At 46.2% G+C, this 21,167-nt stretch overlaps 1 protein-coding gene across 9 annotated transcripts in view; it reads left to right on the top strand.

Annotated features, from left to right (window-relative positions):
• Positions 1–21,167, top strand: part of LOC310671444 (dynein axonemal intermediate chain 2-like) — a 77,135-nt gene that overhangs the window by 22,429 nt on the left and 33,539 nt on the right. For 2 of the 9 annotated variants that reach the window (XM_083427531.1, XM_083427530.1), the window contains exons 11-14: positions 510–656; positions 1,547–1,780; positions 2,442–2,486; positions 5,443–5,645. In XM_083427531.1, the coding sequence (XP_083283657.1) occupies positions 510–656; positions 1,547–1,780; positions 2,442–2,486; positions 5,443–5,529 (513 nt within the window). In that variant the 3' untranslated portion in view covers positions 5,530–5,645. Of the gene's footprint in view, positions 1–509; positions 657–1,546; positions 1,781–2,441; positions 2,491–5,442; positions 5,646–9,304; positions 9,351–13,481; positions 13,563–21,167 lie in introns of those variants that run through there. The other 7 variants (XM_083427532.1, XM_083427529.1, XM_083427525.1 and 4 more) reach the window with 7 other exon arrangements.

The raw sequence follows: 21,167 nt of genomic DNA, 5'->3' as shown, positions 1-21,167 counted from the left end.
GGGGGAAATAAATATTTTCCCCTTTATTTCCCCCACAAAAAAACTAGGTGCGCCCTATGGGCCGGTGCACCCTATGGGCCGAAAAATACGGTAAGTCTGGGCTCCAGCAGGTAGCCACTTTCTTGGAAGGGGAAAGTTTGTACATCTGTGTGCCTTGTCCTGTTTGAAAATGGCTGAATTTTTGCCGCAGTTACATTTGTTTGAAAGCCTCTGCATGAAACAGTTTCCAAACATGCATAATTTCTGCAGGCTAAATGCCGATTTGCACACATATGGTTCCCCCTCCCCACTTTTCTTATATGGAGAAAACCCTCTGTGCAAGGAAAATGTGGGGAGCGTCCCCCAAAAGGTGGCAAGATGGGGCAACAGAATGGCATTTGAATAAAACCCTGAAAAATCTGTTCTGCTGTCGATCCTTTAAATCTGAGCTAAGCTCTCAGTCCTTGAAAATGTACTGGCATTGAAATGCCAGCAAACCCTTCGCTCCTGAATGGGTCTTTCTTCAACAGGTCTGTGATGATCCTCTCTTCAGCCTGCGTTTACAGGACAACGGGCGTTTTATTGGCTGTGGCTCCAAACTGGGTACAGTGACACTGCTGGAATTTTCCTCTGGCCTATGTACCTTGCAACGGAATGAGAAGAACCTGGCTTCCGCAGTGAGTGTCTCTTGCTTCGTAGGGGGCAGGTTGGGGGGCGATGCAAACATACCTCCTTGCAGGAATGTGTGCATGTGTTTTGTTCCTCTAGTTCAGGGGTAGGAGACCTCCAGCCCAGGTGCTGCAAATGTGGCCTGTGGACCTCTCCTTCTAGCCCTCAGACTTCTGCCAAGGCCATGGTCCTGTTACACACCCTCCTCAAGTGTTTTGGCTTGCTCAGCCTGGGTAGTTCAGTTGGTTAGAACATGGTACTGGTAATGCCAAGGTTGCAGGTTCGATTCCAATATGAGACAGCTGCATATTCCTACATTGTACTAGAAGATCATCAGGGTCCCTTCCAACTCTATGACTCGAATGTGTCCTTGAATTGTGTGAATGCCTCTTGATAGCCTGATTAATATGGGTTAATACCTTAGTTTATTGTAAACTTTTTTAAAAAAATTAACTTGTAGAAAATTGATGGGATCTGCCATATATCTTTAAAATGAGACAGGTCTGCATCTCTCTAATAGGAAGGTTAATGAACTATCACAGGACCCCAACACAGGGCTCAGAAACCCCATACAGTGGTACCTCGGGTAACAGACGTTTCAGGTTACAGACTCCACTAACCCTGAAATAGTACCTCAGGTTAATAACTTTGCCTCAGGATGAGAACAGAAATTGCGTGGCAGCGGGAGGCCCCATTAGCTAAAGTGGTGCTTCAGTTTAAGAACAGTTTCAGGTTAAGAACAGACCTCCAGAACGAATTAAGTTCTTAACCCGAGGTACCACAGTAGTCCAAAGTTAGTGGCATGACTGATTTAGCCTCCGTGAGGTAGGCCGCTTCAGTTCCACCTACGGGGCTCCCTTGAATCCTTTTCAGCCTGTAATCCTTCTGTGCACCTCAGATGTTTGAGCGGGAGACGAAACGAGAGAAGATTCTGGAGGCCCGCCACCGTGAAATGCGTCTTAAGGAGAGGACCAAGACAGAGAGCAAGGAGGACCGGGGCAAAGAGGACGTGGAAGAGGAGAAGCCGGAGGAGATCCTGGCACGGGTGCAGAAGGAGTTCTTTGACGTCATCGAGGGAGAGCTCAAGCGCAGGGAGCGAGCGAAAACCAAGCTCAAAACTGGCGACGACCAGGTAACAGGGCCGCTGAAAAGGATGCAAGCACAGCACAAAGTCCAGGGAGGTTGATGAGTCTTAAAATAGCTGCCAGGTATCATTTATGGAAATGTATGTAACACTGGGGTTGTCTGGCGATGAACGACAGGATAGGAATTACATGCAGGAGGAGGCAAATAAATTGTTGTTTAGTCATTTAGTCATGTTCGACTCTTCGTGACCCCATGGACCAGAGCACGCCAGGCACTCCTGTCTTCCACTGCCTCCCACAGTTTGGTCAAACTCATGTTCGTAGCTTCGAGAACACCATCCAACCATCTCGTCCTCTGTCGTCCCCTTCTCCTTGTGCCCTCCATCTTTCCCAACATCAGGGTCTTTTCCAGGGAGTCTTCTCTTCTCATGAGGTGGCCAAAGTCTTGGAGACTCAGATTCAGGATCTGTCCTTCCAGTGAGCACTCAGGGCTGATTTCCTTCAGAATGGAGAGGTTTGATCTCCTTGCAGTCCACGGGACTCTCAAGAGTCTCCTCCAGCACCATAATTCAAAAGATAAATAAATAAAGTAGAAGAAATAGCCTCCAAGAATGTGACATCATGGTACAGGGGCACTTAATGCATAGGAATGTTCCAGGAAGATGTTTCAGGTGGCCACATGTCTTATAACATCCTTCCATATTTCAGGAGCGGACATTTGATGAAGAAGATGATGAACCGATCCTTCCTAAGGTCAGTATTTCTGATCCCACTCCCAAATATTATTTAATGCATGGGTAAGCAAACTAAGGCCTGGGGGCCGGATCCGGCCCAGTCGCTTTCTAAATCCAGCCCATGGACGGTCCGGGAATCAGCGTGTTTTTACATGAGTAGAATGTGTCCTTTAATTTAAATTGCATCTCTGGGTTATTTGTGGGGCATAGGATTTAGTTCATTTTCCCCCCCTTCAAAATATAGTATGCCCCCCCCCCACCAGGTCTGAGAGACAGTGGACCGACCCCCTGCTGAAAAAGTTTGCTGACCCCTGATTTAATGTGTGGGGCGTCCTTGATCTGCAAGATATCCAAGAAACTCTGGACCCGCCCCAACCTCCTTAAAATAGAAGAACACTCTTGTTAATGGAGCTTGTCCACTGACCCAAGCGAACTTGTCACACTAGCCAACAATAATGACCATAAAACAGGAGCATGGATGGGATTGGTTGATCCGTATGAGGTATTTGCCACAGCTATGAACATAAAAATACCCTGGCGGATCAGGCTAGAACAGTGTTTCCCAAACTTTGGCCTCCAGCTGCATTTGGACTACAACTCCCATCATCCCTAGCTGGAAAGACCAGGGGCCAGGGGTGATGGGAATTGCGGTCCAACAAACAGGTGGACATCCAGGTTTGGGAAACACTGGGCTAGAAGATTTAACAACACTAGTAAATGTGTTCCCACCACCACTGCCAACATGGAGGTGAACAATCGGTTGCCATTCCTCAATAAATTCTCTAATTTACAAGGCATGGTTGCTCGGCGTTTTTACCCAGATATGACCATGGATCCCTCAGACTTTATACCGAGACTGAAAAGAAGGTTCTAGGGTATTTTAGGAACATAGCTGTCATCATCAGAGCCAGCTCCTAGGTTCCTTTGCTTTCCCCAATCAAATATCTGAGAAGGCCTGCCATCCTCTCAAGGTGATGGACATTGCCATTCAAATGGCATACGTGTGCTGCGTCCTGTGCTCGATTATGTGAGGCGGGGCTTACCTGCCCCCCCCCCCCCAAAAAAATATTTGATTTGGCTGGCTGCCATATACCTAGTCAGACGATTGGTCCCATCCAGTTCAGAACTGTCCACACTGACTGGTGGCAGCAGCAGCTCTCCTAAGAACATAGGAAGAGCCTGTTAGATCAGGCCAATGTCCCATCTAGTCCTGAAGGAGCGTCTCCACCCCCATTGTTCAGCCCAGACACTGAGGTCCAGCTCCGAGGGCCTTCTGTCGGTTCCCTCACTGCGAGGAGTGAGATTACAGGGAACCAGGCAGAGGGCCTTCTCGGTAGTGGTTCCTGCCCTGTGGAACACCCTCTCACCCGTTGTCAAGGAAATAAACAACTACAGTGGTACATCGGGTTACATACGCTTCAGGTTACAGACTCCGCTAACCCAGAAATATTACCTCGGGTTAAGAACTTTGCTTCTGGATGAGAACAGAAATCGTGCAGCAGCGGCGCAGGGGCAGCAGGAGGCCCCATTAGCTAAAGTGGTGCTTCAGGTTAAGAACAGTTTCAGGTTAAGAACAGACCTCCAGAACGAATTAAGTTCTTAACCTGAGGTACCACTGTATCTGACTTTTAGAATAATAATAATAAGTAATAATATTTTTTTATTTATACCTGGCCCTTCCTGGCCAGAGCTCAGGGTGGGTAACACCAGTAAAATTACAATAAAAATATAAAAATAAAAAACCAATTTAAAATACAGGTTAAAATATAATTTAAAATGCAGCCTCATTTTAATAGTAGCCCATAGATCAAAACCATAAGGGGAAGGAAACATAAGGGTCAGACTGAGTCCAAACCAAAGGCCAGGCAGAACAGCTCTGTCTTGCAGGCCCTGTGGAAAGATGTCAAGTCCTGCAGTGCCCTAGTCTCTTGTGACAGAGCGTTCCACCAAGTCGGGGCCAGTACTGAAAAGGCCCTGGCCCTCGTTGAGACCAATCTAACCACCTTGCGACTTGGGACCTCCAAAGTGTTGTCCTCTGCAGGGCATACCAGGAGAGGTGGTCCGGTAGGTACGAGGGTCCTAGGCCGCATAGGGCTTTAAAGGTCAAAACCAGCACCTTAAACCTGATTCTGTACTCCACCAGGAGCCAGTGCAGAAGACATCTGAAGGCAGCCCTGTATCGGGAAATTTTTAATGTCTAATGTTTCTAGTTGCCTTGATAGCCCTCTCCATGAATTTGTGCAATCCTCTCTGAAGTTGGGGCCAATCCCTGCCTCCTGCAAGAATGAGTTCCATACTCCTCTTAGCATTACTTCTGTCACAGCCAGTTTGCGCGGCTACAGGGACCACGTAGCGCTCAGGGCTGACCTGTGGCCTTCAGCAGAATCATATGGCAGAGTTCCTCAGGGGCCGCGTTACCTCAGACTGCAGGTGTGGTTTCCAAACTTATGTTTGTAGGAACTAGTACAGTGGTACCTCTGGTTACGTACTTAATTCATCCTGGAGGTCCGTTCTTAACTTGAAAATGTTCTTAACCTGAAGCACCGCTTTAGCTAATGGGGCCTCTTGCTACCGCTTCGCCGCCAGAGCACAATTTCTGTTCTCATCTTGAAGCAAAGTTCTTAACCCGAGGTAATATTTCTGGGTTAGCGGAGTCTGTAACCTGAAGCGTATGTAACCTGAATCGTATGTAACCCAAGGTACCACTGTACACCAGGGAAAACATTAAGTTGAAAACCCTTTCCCCTGAATTTCTCGTTTTCTATGTGCAGTGGGTTGCCTTTTTGGTTTTGTTTTTTACTGTGGGATTTTTAAAAAATGCAATTCCTCACCTTCTGAAGTGGTTTCCAATTCATTATGGTAACTTTTAATCCAGAAGAGATAAGGATATACCTCTCCCAGAGACTGATTTTAAGGGGAGATCACTTGTTAGTGCAGACTTGCAAAGACATATTCCTGGTTTTTGTTTTTTGCAGGAGGAAGAGGAAGAGGAAGAGGAAGAGGAAGAAGAAGAAGAAGAAGAAGAAGAAGAAGAAGAGGAAGAAGAAGAGGAAGAAGAGTGAATGGGGAACCCTGAAATTCCTGCATGGAATTTATATGCCTTCCTGTTTGCTCTTTCTATCATTTTTTTTTTTTACACAACAGACTCTATCAATAAATGTAGCAACATTTTTTTGCACTTTTCTCCCGCTACTCTATCCTAACCCGAACGAGTGTCCAGCTGAGTCCTGAGTGCCTTTGCCATGGAAAGTTGCAATAACTCTCAGTGCCTGAGGGACAGAAATAAAATTTGAGATCGCCGTGATGAATTGATAGCGATACAGGGCTGAAAACAAGAAAAGGAACTTCCGCATAGAGGACCCTTTAATATTCCACACAGGAGAGAGAAACCCATAAATGCCAACAAGGGGAAATTAGTCCTTTTTCAGCGCCTCTGCCACGGGGGAGGGAGCAAGATGCTTTTGTTGCTGCCATCTGAAGGTGTGGTACAGTACTGTGACAGTTTATAGTGTTGAGTGGCATTAATAAAGCACTTTAGGCAAGGCAGCCAAGCGACATAGGAGATAACAGAGTGATTTCAGATGGGGGCTTAAATTGCAAAAAGGTCGTCGAGATATTATAAGCAGGTCATTATTAGCCATATGGGGTTCCCTGCCCCAATTTCTCCCAGAAACACATCTAGATTAAATAGGGGGTAAATAAAGACGGATATATATGTGGAGCCCTGATCCCATAATAAATACCTGTGTGGAAGCATTCAGAGACATCTAATAAGGGCTCATCCACACTTCTGCTTGTTCTGTACTTAGAAAGTACGGGTCTGAGTGGCTGTCTGCTTTCCCAAGTGGTTTTGCCTTTTGCCCTGCTGCTTTCTCCAGGAAAACCCACTCTTCGGCAATAAATCAGAGGAAACAGTATGGGGGGAAACCCAATAGTGGGGTAGGAGAGCTGAAGAAAATTTCACATCTGGCAACCTATGTGTGCCTTTGGTTTCAGATAGTACATGGGCAGACGACTCTTAAAAGCCTGGGACACACATTTTCACTGTGGCCCAATAAATGTAGTTGGACTCCAACTCCTAACATCCCCAGTGGTCAGGGATGATGGGAGCTGTAGTCCAACAATAGAGGGCCACAGGTCTCCCCCCCCCCCCCACGCTCTGTATTTTTCCTTTGGGGTGACTAGTTCTGCAGGTCAAATTGTGAATAATAATAATAATAATAATAATAATAATAATACTTTATCTAGAAATATTGAACCCTTCGAGCCTTGGCACCTGAATATATTTCCACAAAGGGTGGGTTTTCTTTCCAGTGTCACCCACTCACTTTTCCGAGAGAGAGGTGTAAAATTTCCTCTTCACCAGCCCAGCACAGTTGCAAAGTAGCATCCATCTCCTCCTCCTCTCAAAGCCTCCTTAATGAGATGTCAGATCCTAGAATTGGCCATCACTGCCCTATAATCACTTTGTGTCATACAATGGAAAGATGGTATCTGATCTCCCCCCCCCCCCAATATTTTTTATAGATTTTCTAAAAAAAAATTAACAAACAAACAAAAATCTCAACCGTATTTAAACCAAACTTAGTAACATTGTTAAGTGACTTCATCGTATCCCCCTGGTTGAATTTCAGTGGATATCATTCTAACGGTTTTCCAAAACCAATATTCTAATAAAATTAACTTAATCACTTAACATCTTTCTTTCTTTCACATTCTGCATTAAACATATTAATTCATCACATTACCTATTTCAATCCTAAGCCTATCTGTTTTTTGCAAGCATCTACAATTAATTTTATTTAACATATTTAACTAAATGGTCTTTAAATTTCGTCCATTCTTCCTGATCCTCCTCCTCCTTCTGGTCGCGGACTCTTCTGGTCAGATCGGCCAGCTCCGAAAAATCCATCATCTGCCAGTCTTCCACTGTTGGTACTTCTTGTGTTTTCCAATTCTTAGCTAATAAAATTCAAGCAGCAGTTGTGGCATGCAAAAATAATTTAACATCTTTCTTGGGCAATTCCCAACCTGTTATTCCAGGTATCTGATCTTAAAGCTGTTGCCTTGCTGCTCCTTTTAATGTCTGAGCCCAAGGAATCTTTGCATTTGCTGCCTCCAACGCAACAAGAGAAAACTCCCACTGTCGCTTCTCAAACCCACAGTGCTTCAAATGGCAAAGGACACAGAGAGAGACACAGACACAAAGACAGTTGAGCTACAATAACCAGAAGCATTGGCGCCAGGGACCACACAGCAGAGAGCGAAGGCCAGTTATCGCAGCAAAGTCAACATATCCAGGCCTTACTATTGCAGGGCAGCAGCTCCACCAATCCCTGTTGGTTAAATTATTAATGGGATGCTCATCTTGCAGCTCATGCAAAACACTTTCTCCTCGAGGTAGAAGCAGAAGGTGAGAGTAATGGAGAAGAGCTGCCTCCAATGGAGTCTTGTTACAGTCTTTATTATTGTTTTTTCCTTCCTGATGTGCACACGGCATCTGGCCAATGCACAAAATGCAGTTGAAAACGCACAGTCTCTGCTGTTAGTTACTTAGCAAGTTACTACTCAAAGGTTGAGATCTCCCTTTGGTAAACTTGTTTGACAGTGCTCACAATTTTGCATGCCAAGAGCAGTTCCAAACATATTGAAATCCTAAATTTCTAGCTCTCAGGATTTTTCTTTCGCACCCTGTGCAATCCCACCACACTTCGTATCATTGCTGCTGCATAAACTGGATGCCCTTCCCATAGAGCATTGTGTCTGTCTCATGAAGGTCCCCATGATATATAAAGGTAAAGGGACCCCTAACCATTAGGTCCAGTTGCGGCCGACTCTGGGGTTGCGGCGCTCATCTCGCTTTATTGGCCAAGGGAGCCGGCGTACAGCTTCCGGGTCATGTGGCCAGCATGACTAAGCTGCTTTTGGCAAACCAGAGCAGCGCACGGAAACGCCGTTTACCTTCCCGCCGGAGCGGTACCTATTTATCTACTTGCACTTTGATGTGCTTTCTAACTGCTAGGTTGGCAGGAGCAGGGACCGAACAATGGGAGCTCACCCCATCATGGGGATTCAAACCACCGATCTTCTGATCGGCAAGTCCTAGGCTCTGTGGTTTAACCCACAGCGCCACCCACGTCCCTCATGATATATAGGGGCTTTATATATATGAGGGTTTAAAAAACAGCACACTCCTTGCAGCTAATAAATAGACAGCTTGGGGGGAGAGAGAACAGGGAAGCAAGCAAGCCCAGACAATATTTCTTCATAAATGATCTGATTTTGCTGTGTCTCTTCTTAAGCCTTCCTCTAGGCAACCTCACGGCAATATGGTCCTTAGTTTAGCTCAGGGGTCAGCAAACGTTTTCAGCAGGGGTCCGGTCCACTGTCCCTCAGACCTTGTGGGGGGCCAGACTATATTTTGGGGGGGGGGAATGAATGAATTCCTATGCCCCACAAATAACCCAGAGATGTATTTTAAATAAAAAGCACACATTCATGTAAAAACACCAGGCAGGCCCCACAAATAACCCAGAGATGCATTTTAAATAAAAGGACACATTCTACTCATGTAAAAACATGCTGATTCCCGGACCGTTTGCAGGCTGGATTGAGAAGGCGATTGGGCCGGATCCGGCCCCCAGGCCTTAGTTTGCCTACCCATGGTTTAGCTCTTCAGCGGTAGCTGGAGGAGAGGGTGAGGCCAAGTGTAGCATTCGTGACATTGTACTTGAATAGTATTATGAGTTTGTGGTGTTCAGCTGAGTGCCAGACCTCTCTAATCCCTGCATCCAGCACATGTTAAAATCTAATCAAGGCTCCTAATTTTTGGAATAGCCAGGTGAGCCACCAAGTGATGTGTAAAGAGAGCAAAGGAAGGGGCTCTGTGGGAGAAACCTCGAAGAGAACAGGTAAGTTACAGAGGTGCTATAGATGACCCCGCAATTGCTTATTCCTGCTTTGTCCCATGCAAAGGGGTACAGATAAATGGATATTGTGGCTATAATTATAACACTATAATTATATAACAATTACAATTATAACACTGTAATTGTCCCGCTAATATCTTCTTCTTGAAGCCTGGTGCTGCACCCTCCTTAACGAAAATCCCTTCCACTTCAGCCCCAGAAGTGGAAATGTCTTGCGACTGTTCCGTGCCAGGGATGCCAATTTGAATAAAATATTGAGGGGACCCAGGTAAACCCAGCCCTGCATTATTGATCACAAGATGCGCCCGCCCCCCGTTTGAATGGCAATGCCCATCAACTTTGAGGGGGAAGACCCCCTCAAATATTTTATTAGGAGCAGGTGAAGAGACTACAGCCCCTAGGAGTTGGCTCCTATGTTCGGTGATGAAGGAAAGGCACTCTGCACATGTTCTGGGGCGAAGCTGTTTGATGGCTTATTTCGGGACATCCTCCAGGACGAATGCCAGAATCTCTGGAAACGGGGTGAGTTCTTTGGCCACCGCAGGTCCTTCTCTATCTGGCCATCTGCCATGGATGCTTCTCAGCCGAGATTCCTGCATTGCAGGTGGGTTGGACTAGATGAAAATGGGGCGGGGGGGAATCCCTTCCAACTCTACGATCCCATGATTCTATCCTTCCGTGGCACCCGCCCCCCACTCCCTCTTCGGTACTAAGCGCCAGAGGGCGACGCGGAGCAGGACAAGACCGCGCAGCCCAGCCAATCGCGCGCCTCTATGTCACCAGGAGGAAGCCTCCCGCGCGCCCGGTTGTTGTGTACACTTTGGAAAGATCTCCAGGGGACCCGAAACACCAGGAGGCAGCGAGAGGAAGAAAGAGAGAGAGAGAGGCGCGAGACGGCGGGGGCAGAGAAAAGGCTGAGTCTCTGCAGATCCCAGATGGGGAACGGCAGAGTCCCCCAAGGCGAGGCGCAGGCGGAGCTGCAGCTTGCGGCAGCTCTCCAAAAAGGGAAGGCGCGCGCGTAATTTGGCAAGGTGCGGGCGCCCCTTGAATGGCGACGCCTCCCAAGTCTTCCCTCGGATTGAGAAGCGCCCGCTTGGCTTTTTCCGGTCGGAATGAACTGAGCCTGAAACGGACCAGCCTGGGGTAAAAAAGGGAGAAAGAGGTGAAATCTACAAGTCAAAAGGAGGGACCCGCACGTGGCTGACGCCTGTTTGTTAGTTCCCACCCAGCAGCCCCCGGCTTTCCACCCACCCTCCTCGCCTTCTGGGTGCGCACCTGTCATGATCATGAAAGAGACGGGCGACTCCAAGGACCAGCAGCTCACGGTGAGTGAAAGGGGCTCCTTGTTTCCAGGGGTGAAAAGGAAAGGGAAGCGGGCGGTGAAGTCCGTCAGCAGGACGAGAAACAAAAGTTGGCAAGCGCTTTTTGAAATGGTATACACGCACGCGAGTGGCAAAGAAACCCGAATACAACGGCATGGGGATCGAGTTGATTAATAGCTGAGTTGGTTGTGTTAGACGGTAAGTATATGAAAGGTCAAAGTAGGTGTCCTAAGGGTGCCCCTTGGTCTTAGATGATCAGCTTTCTCCCTTATCAAAATGGGATCCAGACAGAGCTTCGCTGACTGTGTCAGCGCAGCCCGTCTGGCAGGTTAGAATAGCTGTAGTTATGCAGGGAACTAAATCCTCTTATCTTATGCCCCAGACCTAAGAGGTCAAGCCCTGTAAACATACTTAGCTGCAAACAATGACCTGGGATAGCGAAGTATGTGTCAGTTCTCCTGTCCACTAGTTTTATTCCCTAGGTGCAGATAAAACTTCAGGCTGCTTAAGCATTGTTTTTACAGTATTAGTTATTTTAAATATTGTTTTTAATGCTGTAACCCACCCTGGGAGCTTAGGGTGAACAAACAAACAAACAAACAAAGTGTTGCTAAATAAAATGTTATCCAATGATGGTTAGGCAGGCTGCAAGATTCTTAAGGAGCCGGCGTGCATTGTGGCTATTGCCTCTGGTGCACATATAGAGAAAAGCTCCTGTGTATTTTGCTGTGTGCATTGCATCACACCGGACCTGTGCAGCTTTGTGTATCTGAATCGATATTTGGATAAGGAGTGGAGAGGGGCTACCCTGGGATGAAAATAATGAAAACTGACATGATGATAACCAGGAGTCAATTGTTGTGTGTTCATGGCATAGAGTGGCAATTGTCGTGCACAATGGAATCGTCTTGGCAATCAACATTCAGATAATTCAATTCCTGTTGCAATGTAAGTGCAGCCTGCTGTGTTTTCCTCCACAATTATGCTAATTCAGGCATAGGCAAACTTGGCCCTCCAGATGTTTTGGGACTACAACTCCCATCATCCTTAGCTAACAGGACCAGTGGTCGGGGATGATGGGAGCTGTAGTCCCAAAACATCTGGAGGGCCAAGTTTGCCTAGGCCTGTGCTAACTGGAGCATCCTCAGCACAAAGGCATGGGCCACATGTATGAAGTGAAAACAGGCTCCTGCCTCAATGGATCTTGCAATGTAAAAGGAAATGATGGAGGGAAAAAGCACAGAGAGGGATGGGGCCAGAGGGGGAGAGAGTAACAGGGGAAGGGGCTGTGGCTTAGTGGTAGATCACATGATGTCTCAAGCGTCTGTCTCAGTATAAGGCAGATACCTATATTCCTATATAGGAGCCTAGACCAGAAGGCATATATGTGCAGCCCCCCCTACTGAGAATGTAACCAACTTTATTCAAGCACATTTCTAAGCCACGTTATACTGTGTAAAGTGCTTCGATAACTTTTATTGAAAAGCAGTACTCTAACATATTCTAACTAACCAGTTAATTAAATAAGCCATTGTGCCTGTTGCACAAGAGAGTGTGCTTTATCTAAACTCTGGCAATATAAAATTCTAATTCCTAGGTATACAGTCATTTGTAAATTTATATCTCAGTTATGCAGACTTTTTTAAAAAAACATAATTTTTTAAATCTAGATTTTCAAGATAGCCTACAAAAGAAAACCATAAAACAGATCAGAAACAAAAGCAGTTGTCGTAGCAACAGTTAAAATGCAAAAAGCAGTAGATACAGAATTGCATTTCAGTTATGCAGACTTCGATTTCCTTTCTGCTTTTTTGAATGATGCTCCAGCTTAAGATAGGTGAAGTTCTACTGTGTGCGTACAACAAAATGACATTAAACAGATGGGCAGGTATAAATAAATTATTATTATTATTATTATTATTATTACTTAGGGTTTAGAGGGGTGGTTTAGAAACTGCAATGAGTTTCTTAACAGCAGCCCATGTGATGCTGTATAAAATGGTGTGGGGATTTTTGAGGGGGAAAACCTTTCAAGGGCATTTCTGTTGGAGGAAGAATAAGAAACAAGCGGATCTTTCAGACTGAACCCAACATAACAATAAGGCCTGTTTTTTTCAGGAGCTGCTGTGTTTGATTTAAAACCAGCTGTGTTTTAACTTCTCAAATGCCAAGGTACAGTCTTGCCTAGAAAGTATATCCTCTAGATTGTTTCCTGAAGGCCTTTCTTCCAAATTCTGGACATCATGTGATGAGAAAGTGGGCATTTTGGTAAACAAACAGCTCCAGTGACAGAACATCTTGCAGCTCTGGGCTGTTGTCTTTAGAGGGCGAGTGGGGAAAAGAAATGAACCTTGCTGGCTCACGTGGCTGCAGCAGCTTCTGTAGACCCATGGCTCAGCGGTGTCTGAAGCCAGAGATGCTGCTTTCTGGACAGTGTTTCCTTTCATCCAGGGAAAAAGACTGTAATTGTCTGTGTGTGGCTGCCTGCCAAGGCCTCTGAGAGACGCAGGTTCTTTCTCTAGACAGGCGATGCTCAGGTGAAGCATACTGGGCAGGGCGGTGGTGGAAGAAATTGACCGAAGAAAGTTCGGAAGTGGAAGGAACTTCCTTCATGCTTTTTGTCTCTGGACAGCCATGACTCCCATGAAGGTGCTAAGCGTCTCTCTCTCTCCCCATCCCACCCCCTTCTCCTCCTCATCTTCCTTGAATCAGTAGGAGTGGATCCCTCTGAAGCTCATAATCCATCTCCTCTTTGTATTCTAGGTGGCTCTTCGCATACGGCCCGTCAGCTTGGCAGAGCTGGAAGAAGGAGCCACGCTCATAGCTCACAAAGTGGACGATCAGGTACCATGGGGTCTGCCTTCCTGATGCCTTGCAAAGTGGTGGGAAGGGGATTGGGGATGGTGCCGGATGAGTTCTTGAGATGGGACTTTGAAATCCAGCATCAAGGATGAGCTACTTGGATGGGTTTCAATAATTTAAACACAAACACACACATAATGCAGCACAGGTCACTGAAATAGAAATAATAATAATAATAATAATAATAATAATAATAATAATACAGTGGTACCTCGGATTAAGTACTTAATTCGTTCCAGAGGTCTGTTCTTAACCTGAAACTGTTCTTAACCTGAAGCACCACTTTAGCTAATGGGGCCTCCTGCTGCCGCTGCGCTGCCGGAGCACGATTTCTATTCTCATCCTGAAGCAAAGTTATTAATCTGAAGCACTATTTCTGGGTTAGTGGAGTCTGTAACCTGAAGCGTCTGTAACCCGAGGTACCACTGTAATAATAATAAATTATTTGTACCCTGCCCATCTGGCTGGGTCTCCCCAGCCACTCTGGGCGGCTTCCAACAAAGATTAAAAATACATTAAAATGTCACACATTAAAAACTTCCCTAAAAAGGGCTGCCTTCAGATGTCTTCTGAATGTCAGGTAGTTGTTTATCTCTTTGACATCTGATGGGAGGGCGTTCCACAGGGCGGGCACCACTACCGAGAAGGCCCTCTGCCTGGTTCCCTGTAGCTTTGCTTCTTGCAGTGAGGGAACCGCCAGAAGGCCCTCGGCGCTGGACTTCAGTGTCTGGGCAGAACGATGGGGGTGGAGATGCTCCTTCAGGTATACTGGGCTGAGGCCAGTTAGGGCTTTAAAGGTCAACACCAACACTTTGGTGGTGCAATAGGCACCAAGAGTTCAGGGCTGCTGAAGGGAGTAATCTGTTGCATAAAGAGGTTCCCTGAGGCTCCAAGCTGCCTGGGCAACACGATCCAGAAGTTCTGGTGCATCATCTCAAATGCTGGAAGATGCATCCCACATAGGAAGTAGAGGAAGCTGCTTTGCCTGTTGGTTATCCTGTTGGTTCATTTAGCTTGGTAGTAGCCAACACAATGCCCTCCAGACTACACTTGGACTACAGTTCCCATCATCCCTGGCCATTGACCATGTTGGCTGAGATTCTTGGGAATTGTAGTCCAGCAACATCTGACTGTCACCATGCTTGCTACCATTGATCTAGTCCAGCCTTTCTCAACCTGTGGGTCCCCAAATGTTGTTGAACTACAACTCCCATCACCCCTAGCTAGCAAGGCCACAGCTCAGGGATGATGGGAGTTGTAGTCCAACAACATCTGGGGACCCACAGGTTGAGAACCGCTGATCTAGTCCATGATTGGATACCAGGAAGTCTCCAGTGACTCAGGCAGCGGCCGTCCTCCATCCCCTCCTATCTAGTCTTCTTAACTCAGTTGCCTGAGACTGATCATGGGATCTGTTGAATGCAGGCACTTGTTCTGAGCTACTTCCTGGAGGGATAGCTCAGTTGGTAGAGTATGAGACTCTTGATCTCAGGGTTGTGGGTTCGACACCCACATTGGGCAAAAGATTCCTGCATTCCGGGGGGGGGGGGTTAGACTAGATGGTCCTCATGGTCCCTTCCAACTCTACAATTCTATGATTCCTGCTAAGCAGGTGCCACGGATGTACAGCCCCTCCAAAGACGATGGGGCCATGAACTTGCATTCCTCATGGTGAGCCTTGGACACACTTTCTTGTTTCCTGACCTGCCATGTCAGCTGCTGAAGGTTACAAATGAATTCTCCTCTTTATTCTTAAGGTTAGGCACAGTGGCACGGAAATCAGGCTTGGCCTGTCTTCAAATGAAGCCCTGACAGTGTAGGAACACTGGCAAATGTTAAAGTGAATGAGAAAGGGGGGATCCTAGTGACTTGCCACTGGAGATTATCAATCCAGGGGAAGGAGATTGCTGAGAAATCAAGTAATAGTGGGCTTTGGACTAATAATATTACAGTGGTACCTTGGGTTAAGAACTTAATTCGTTCTGGAGGTCCGTTCTTAACATGAAACTGTTCTTAACCTGAAGCACCACTTTAGCTAATGGGGTCTCCCGCTGCCGCCGCTGCAGGATTTCTGTTCTCATCCTGAAGCAAAGTTCTTAACCCGAGGTACTATGTCTGGGTTAGCAGAGTCTGTAATCTGAAGCGTCTGTAACCCGAGGTACCACTGTATTTTTAAAAGCTGTGTACATGCTTGAGCCCAGGTAGCAGGGATGACATAGACCAGACTTTATATCTGCAGAGATCCCTTTCCCAGTTGGCTTGCTTGCTGAGGAATTGCTGCATCTTGCAGTGGATTTTGGGGTATAATATAATAACACACTCTGGGTTCACCCTGGGCTTGGGTGCTGCCCCTCTCTTGAGCTGATGAACTGAGCGTCTTTGCTTTTTTCAGGGACGCTTGTTAGCGGTAGCTGGTTTCCAAATGAGGAATCCAAAAGTTCCCATGAGCACAGTTGTGGAAACGGTCACTATGCATTTGGGGATTAAACTGTTTTCTGCGCAAGGCCAACTCTGCCATGTGGCACAAATAATAATAATAATAATAATAATAATAATAATAATAATAATAAAATTTATTATTTATACCCCGCCGATCTGGCTGGGTTTCCCCAGCCACTCTGGGCAGCTTCCAACAGAACACTAAAAACAGAATAAAACTTCAAACATTAAAAACTTCCCTAAACATGGCTGCCTTCAGATGTATTCTAAAAGTCAGATAGTTTTTCAGTTCCTTGACATCTGATGGGAGGGCGTTCCACAGGGCAGGTGCCACTACCGAGAAGGCCCTCTGCCTGGTTCCCTGTAACTTGGCTTCTCGCAGCGAGGGAACCGCCAGAAGGTCCTCGGTGCTGGACCTCAGTGTCCGGGTTGAACGACGGGAGTGGAGATGTTCCTTCAGGTATACTGGGCTGAGGCCGTTTAGGGCTTTAAAGGTCAGCTCCAGCACTTTGAATTGTGCTCGGAAACGTACTGGGAGCCAATGTAGGTCTTTCAAGACCGGTGTTATGTGGGCTCGGCGGCTGCTCCCTGTCTAGCTGCCGCCTTCTGGATTAGTTATAGTTTCTGGGTCACCTTCAAAGGTAGCCCCATGTAGAGCGCATTGCAGTAGTCCAAGTGGGAGATAACCAGAGCATGCACCACTCTGATGAGACAGTCTACAGGCAGGTAGGGTCTCAGCCTGCGTACCAGATGGAGGCAATCGCCCAAGGCCCCAGATGCTGAACTATTGGTTGGCTACTTCAGTTGCGCACCAATGTTCACATTGCCCCAGTGGCTCCTTCACTGATTTCTGCAGGGTCTCCTCCTTCCTAGGTTTCCTATGAGCTTCCCCTCTTTTTCTACCTGCTCTCTCTGTTTTGTCTGCTTCTACCATCTTCACTTCCTAATAGTTGCCATTTGGAGCTGCACTGTGCTGGACCTGCCATTCACAAGTGTGTGTGGGCCTGCTCTGTTACTCCTGAGCTGAATGTTTTCCGTAGCGTTCCCCATGGGTGTGCTGTTGTCTTTCATCATAACCCTTTGTCATCCTATGGTTCCTCAGAGCACAGAAGGTAAGCTGAGATTCCCAGTTCTCTGCAACACCGTCTCTGGACTTGGTCTATGCCATTGAACATTCTCATTAGCAGCTGCTAAGGAGCCCAGCTTGTCTCCCTGTTTGCGGGAGTCAGGAGAGAAATTAGGTCTGCTGATTAGAAGGATATTCTTGGACTCCCCTTGAGAGTTGCTGGGAAATGCTGGCTGCAATTGACTCTGCAAGCTTGGCTCTTGAGACTCAGACAGTCCCCGGGGGGAGCCAAGCTGTTGCGTCCGTGTGCTACATTTGCTTTGGTTTGAGGAATTGCATCATGTCTGGGCGATGCAGAGCCTTCCTGGATCTTCTAGGAACTGTAGGCAGATTATTGTGTGTGTGTGTGTGTGTTTTCCAAGACAGATGAAGGCAGCTTTAAAGAGGGATTAATCCTCATTATACTGTTACACTCAGCCCACTTTTCTGAATTATAAGATGCTCCAGGAGTGCTGGATATGGATATGTTAGGTTGCCTCTGAAAGAAGGTCATTTAGGGCTTCTTGACATTTTGTAATATTTGAGTTCATTTGCAAATACATACAAGTTGAGAATACAGTAGTACCTTGGTTTTCGAACAGAATGTGTCCCGGAAGTCCATTCGACTTCCGAAATGTTCGGAAACCAAGGCTTGGCTTCTGATTACACGGGCATGCCGGAAACAATAGCAGAAACTGCATCCAAAAAAAGTTCAAAAACTAGAACACTCACTTCCGGGTTTCGATCATTCGGGAGCCTAAACGTCCAAGTACCAAAACATTTGACAACAAATGTACGACTGCAGGTGAAAGCACAGCTCATTCACTTCAATGGACAGCTGAAGTCTACAACTCCCACACCAAACTCTTAAGAGGCTTACAAAGCCCAAATTCCAATCTCTGTGCTTCTCTCAGTCCTTGTGTAGACGTGCAGTGCAGTCTGTTCCTTTTCTTAACAGACAGAGTTTTCTGCAGCTAGTACGGTACATGTGGCAGGAACTCTGGCATATTAAGATGGCAAGAAATTGAGGTTAGACTGGCACAGTGCTTTGCTCAGCTGCTTTGTAAAGATATTTTTTTAAAAAAACCTTCTGTTTTTAAAGTGGGTCTGGGGAAGATCTGGGTCTTATCCAAGTGACTTGTAGCTCATGTCCCCTAGGCTACCCCAGAAAAATGCCCCTGATTGCAGCTGTATGCTTCTGTCTTATCCCTCTGAGTTTTGGCTCCAATAATATAATTTTAATGCTACCCGAATGAAAAGTCCAATCAGAATGTTGCTGGGGCATTAGGAAAACAGAAGGTGTGTTTTTTTAAAAGAAAGAAAGAAAGAAAGAAAGAAAGAAAGAAAGAAAGAAAGAAAGAAAGAAAGAACAAGTATAGCTTGGGGAATTTATAAATTGGTTGGTTTTTCACCTTTCCTACATTTGTGAGAAACAAGCTAAGGATGGAAGGGGGCAGTAGGCAATTTGAGAGTACAGTGGTACCTCGGTTTATGAACTTAATCTGTTCCGGAAGTCCGTTCTAAAACCAAAATCGTTCTTAAACCAAGGCGCGCTTTCCCTAATGAGGCTTCCCATCGCCGGTGCCCTTCCACTATTCAGATTCCGTTCTTAGACCGAGGTAAAGTTCGCTAACCGGAACACTATTTCCGGTTTTGTGGAGTTTGTAAACCGAATCGTTCTTAAACTGGACTGTTATTAAACCGAGGTACCACTGTAGTGGGTTTGTAGGTTAGATGGAATCAAGTAGGACAGGCAATGAAGAAGGAAGAACATGAGACTTGTCTTGAAAGGATAGCAAAACTGGGAAGGAGGAAATCGAAATACAAAATTTGCTGAGCTGAATATTACAGGTTGTATATAAGAGGGGGTATTTAGTCCAACAGGTTCAGGATAGGATAATGGCTGGCAAATGTCTACACCCAGAATATTGAGTCTGGGATAATGGAGCTGTTTACAGCCAAACTATTATTTCTGCCTGCCTGTGGGGAATCCATGTTTGTTTTAAAATAACAAAGAGTCCCATGACCCACCAAACTATAAACTAAAAGCTAGAGGCTAGTAAGCTTTGAAGATGTCGCAGGACACATCCTCGCCTTTGCTGCTGCAGAAAAACGCCGCTACTGTGGGAATCAAGCGTACATAGTTATCTGTCTGTTTCACTGCATGTATACATGGCAGAAAGTCCACAGTAGCTGTGACAAAAGCAGGCCTGGTGATAATATACAGTAGAACAGCATGCAGCCGCTGTAGATTTCCTCCACGGAAGGGGCATGCATCTAAGAAATCACTACATGTGAGCGTGTTATAAATGGGTACGAGTCTCGTGTGGCCAGGGTTAGGATGCTGATGATCATAAATGGCCAAAGGGCATAATAATAATAATAATAATAATAATAATAATAATTTATTTATACTCCGCCCTCCCCAGGGCGGCTAACAACCAATAATAAAAACAAGTTGATTGAAATATAACTTAAAAAACAAGATTAAAATACAGCATTAAAATATTAAAACATTAAAACGCAGCCTTGCAACTCCTCTAATCCTTGTGCCTCGCTGTTTCCTTTGCTTTGACCTACAGCTGCTTCTCCTGCCTCCCCCCCTCCCCATTTTGGCAATAGTAGGCGTTGAAATGGTTGAAATGAAGAAGGTTCCTTTGGAGAAAGGGAACTGGCTGCCCACTTGTGAGGAGATGCAAGTTTCTGTTGATCCCTATCGTGGTTATTCCTGCTCTCCCTGCTCTCCCAGTGATACGGAATGGAGGGCTCCCTCCCCCCCTTCTCCTATAAAGGGGGTTGCCTTGGAGACAGCCTCCCTCAAGGATGCCTTATCGGGCCATGCCAGCCCATTGTTTATGGGAGTGACTTGTCGTCATGGCAACAATACTCTGGAGTCAAAAAGTGGGGGTTAAGCAGGGAGGAGGAACCGCGCCAGAACTGTTTCCGGGGACTAATGCAGGGGTTACTAGAGACCCCTTTGAGAAATATAAGCCCCACTCCTGCCTCAAGCCTGTGACTGGCAATAGCTTCGTCATAAGCCCCTCGCTGTGGCCAGGGCTTACTTAGTACGTTTTAAATTTTAGTCAAAGCTGGGAGCGGCTGCCGAGACCACATAACACCAGTCTTGAAAGACCTACACTGGCTCCCTCTACATTTCCAAGCACAATTCAAAGTGTTGGTGCTGACCTTTAAAGCCCTAAACGGCCTTGGTCCAGTATACCTGAAGGAGCGTCTCCACCTCCATCGTTCTGGATTGTTCTCATCATTTTTCGATACAAGCAACAACCGCAAAAGACACATACAACAAAAACCGTAATAACAATAATAACACAATTTGACAATTCAGATTTGAATACACTGATATACCTATGACTACACCTTTTTTAGCAATATTTTCCCACCTCTCTCTCCTCCCCCTACTTCCCACCACTATCCACCTTATCGCTTAAATATTCGTCCTGGATCCTATTTCTCTCTTCCCTCACCCAAGAGGATCCTTTTTGTTTCCAGAAGCTACTTCTCCTCCCGAGGTTTTCCATCCAGAAAGGGTGGCAGAGTATGTTATTCCTTTGTGTTTGCTTATTAATTTAAATACACACACATTTTGATTCGCCTGTCGACCAGCAGTGAGATAAAACCTGTAGGTGGAAAAATAAAAACAAAAAACCGAGTAAACAACACACCCACCCGCAAGCTGAGCTGCTTTCTAAAAGCGTCACATGTGGAAAGCAAGTCTCGCATCTCCACCCACACACCAGGACTGTCTGTTTTCATCAGAGAAATGTTGGAAGGGGATGCCCTGCCTCAAAGGAGAGATTCCTTTAGATTATTCCGTATCTGGGCTATGTACAGTCTTGAGAAAATGCTTCCTTCGACTGAAGCTCCTGCGTTCTCCATCCCCACAGCAATATTTGTAGAAGTCATTTGTAGTGTTCTGTAATTTCTGATGTGTCTGTCCAGAAACGGCCAGGAGAGATTTGACAGCAGCACAAACAAACCATTTCCTAGCTTTCCCCCTCAAAACTCCTGATAGCTGAGCAGAA

This window comes from Podarcis tiliguerta (assembly GCF_965153285.1).
Source record: "Podarcis tiliguerta genome assembly, chromosome: 2".
Taxonomy (NCBI): domain Eukaryota; kingdom Metazoa; phylum Chordata; class Lepidosauria; order Squamata; family Lacertidae; genus Podarcis; species Podarcis tiliguerta.
This window is presented reverse-complemented; position numbering and strand designations above follow the sequence as displayed.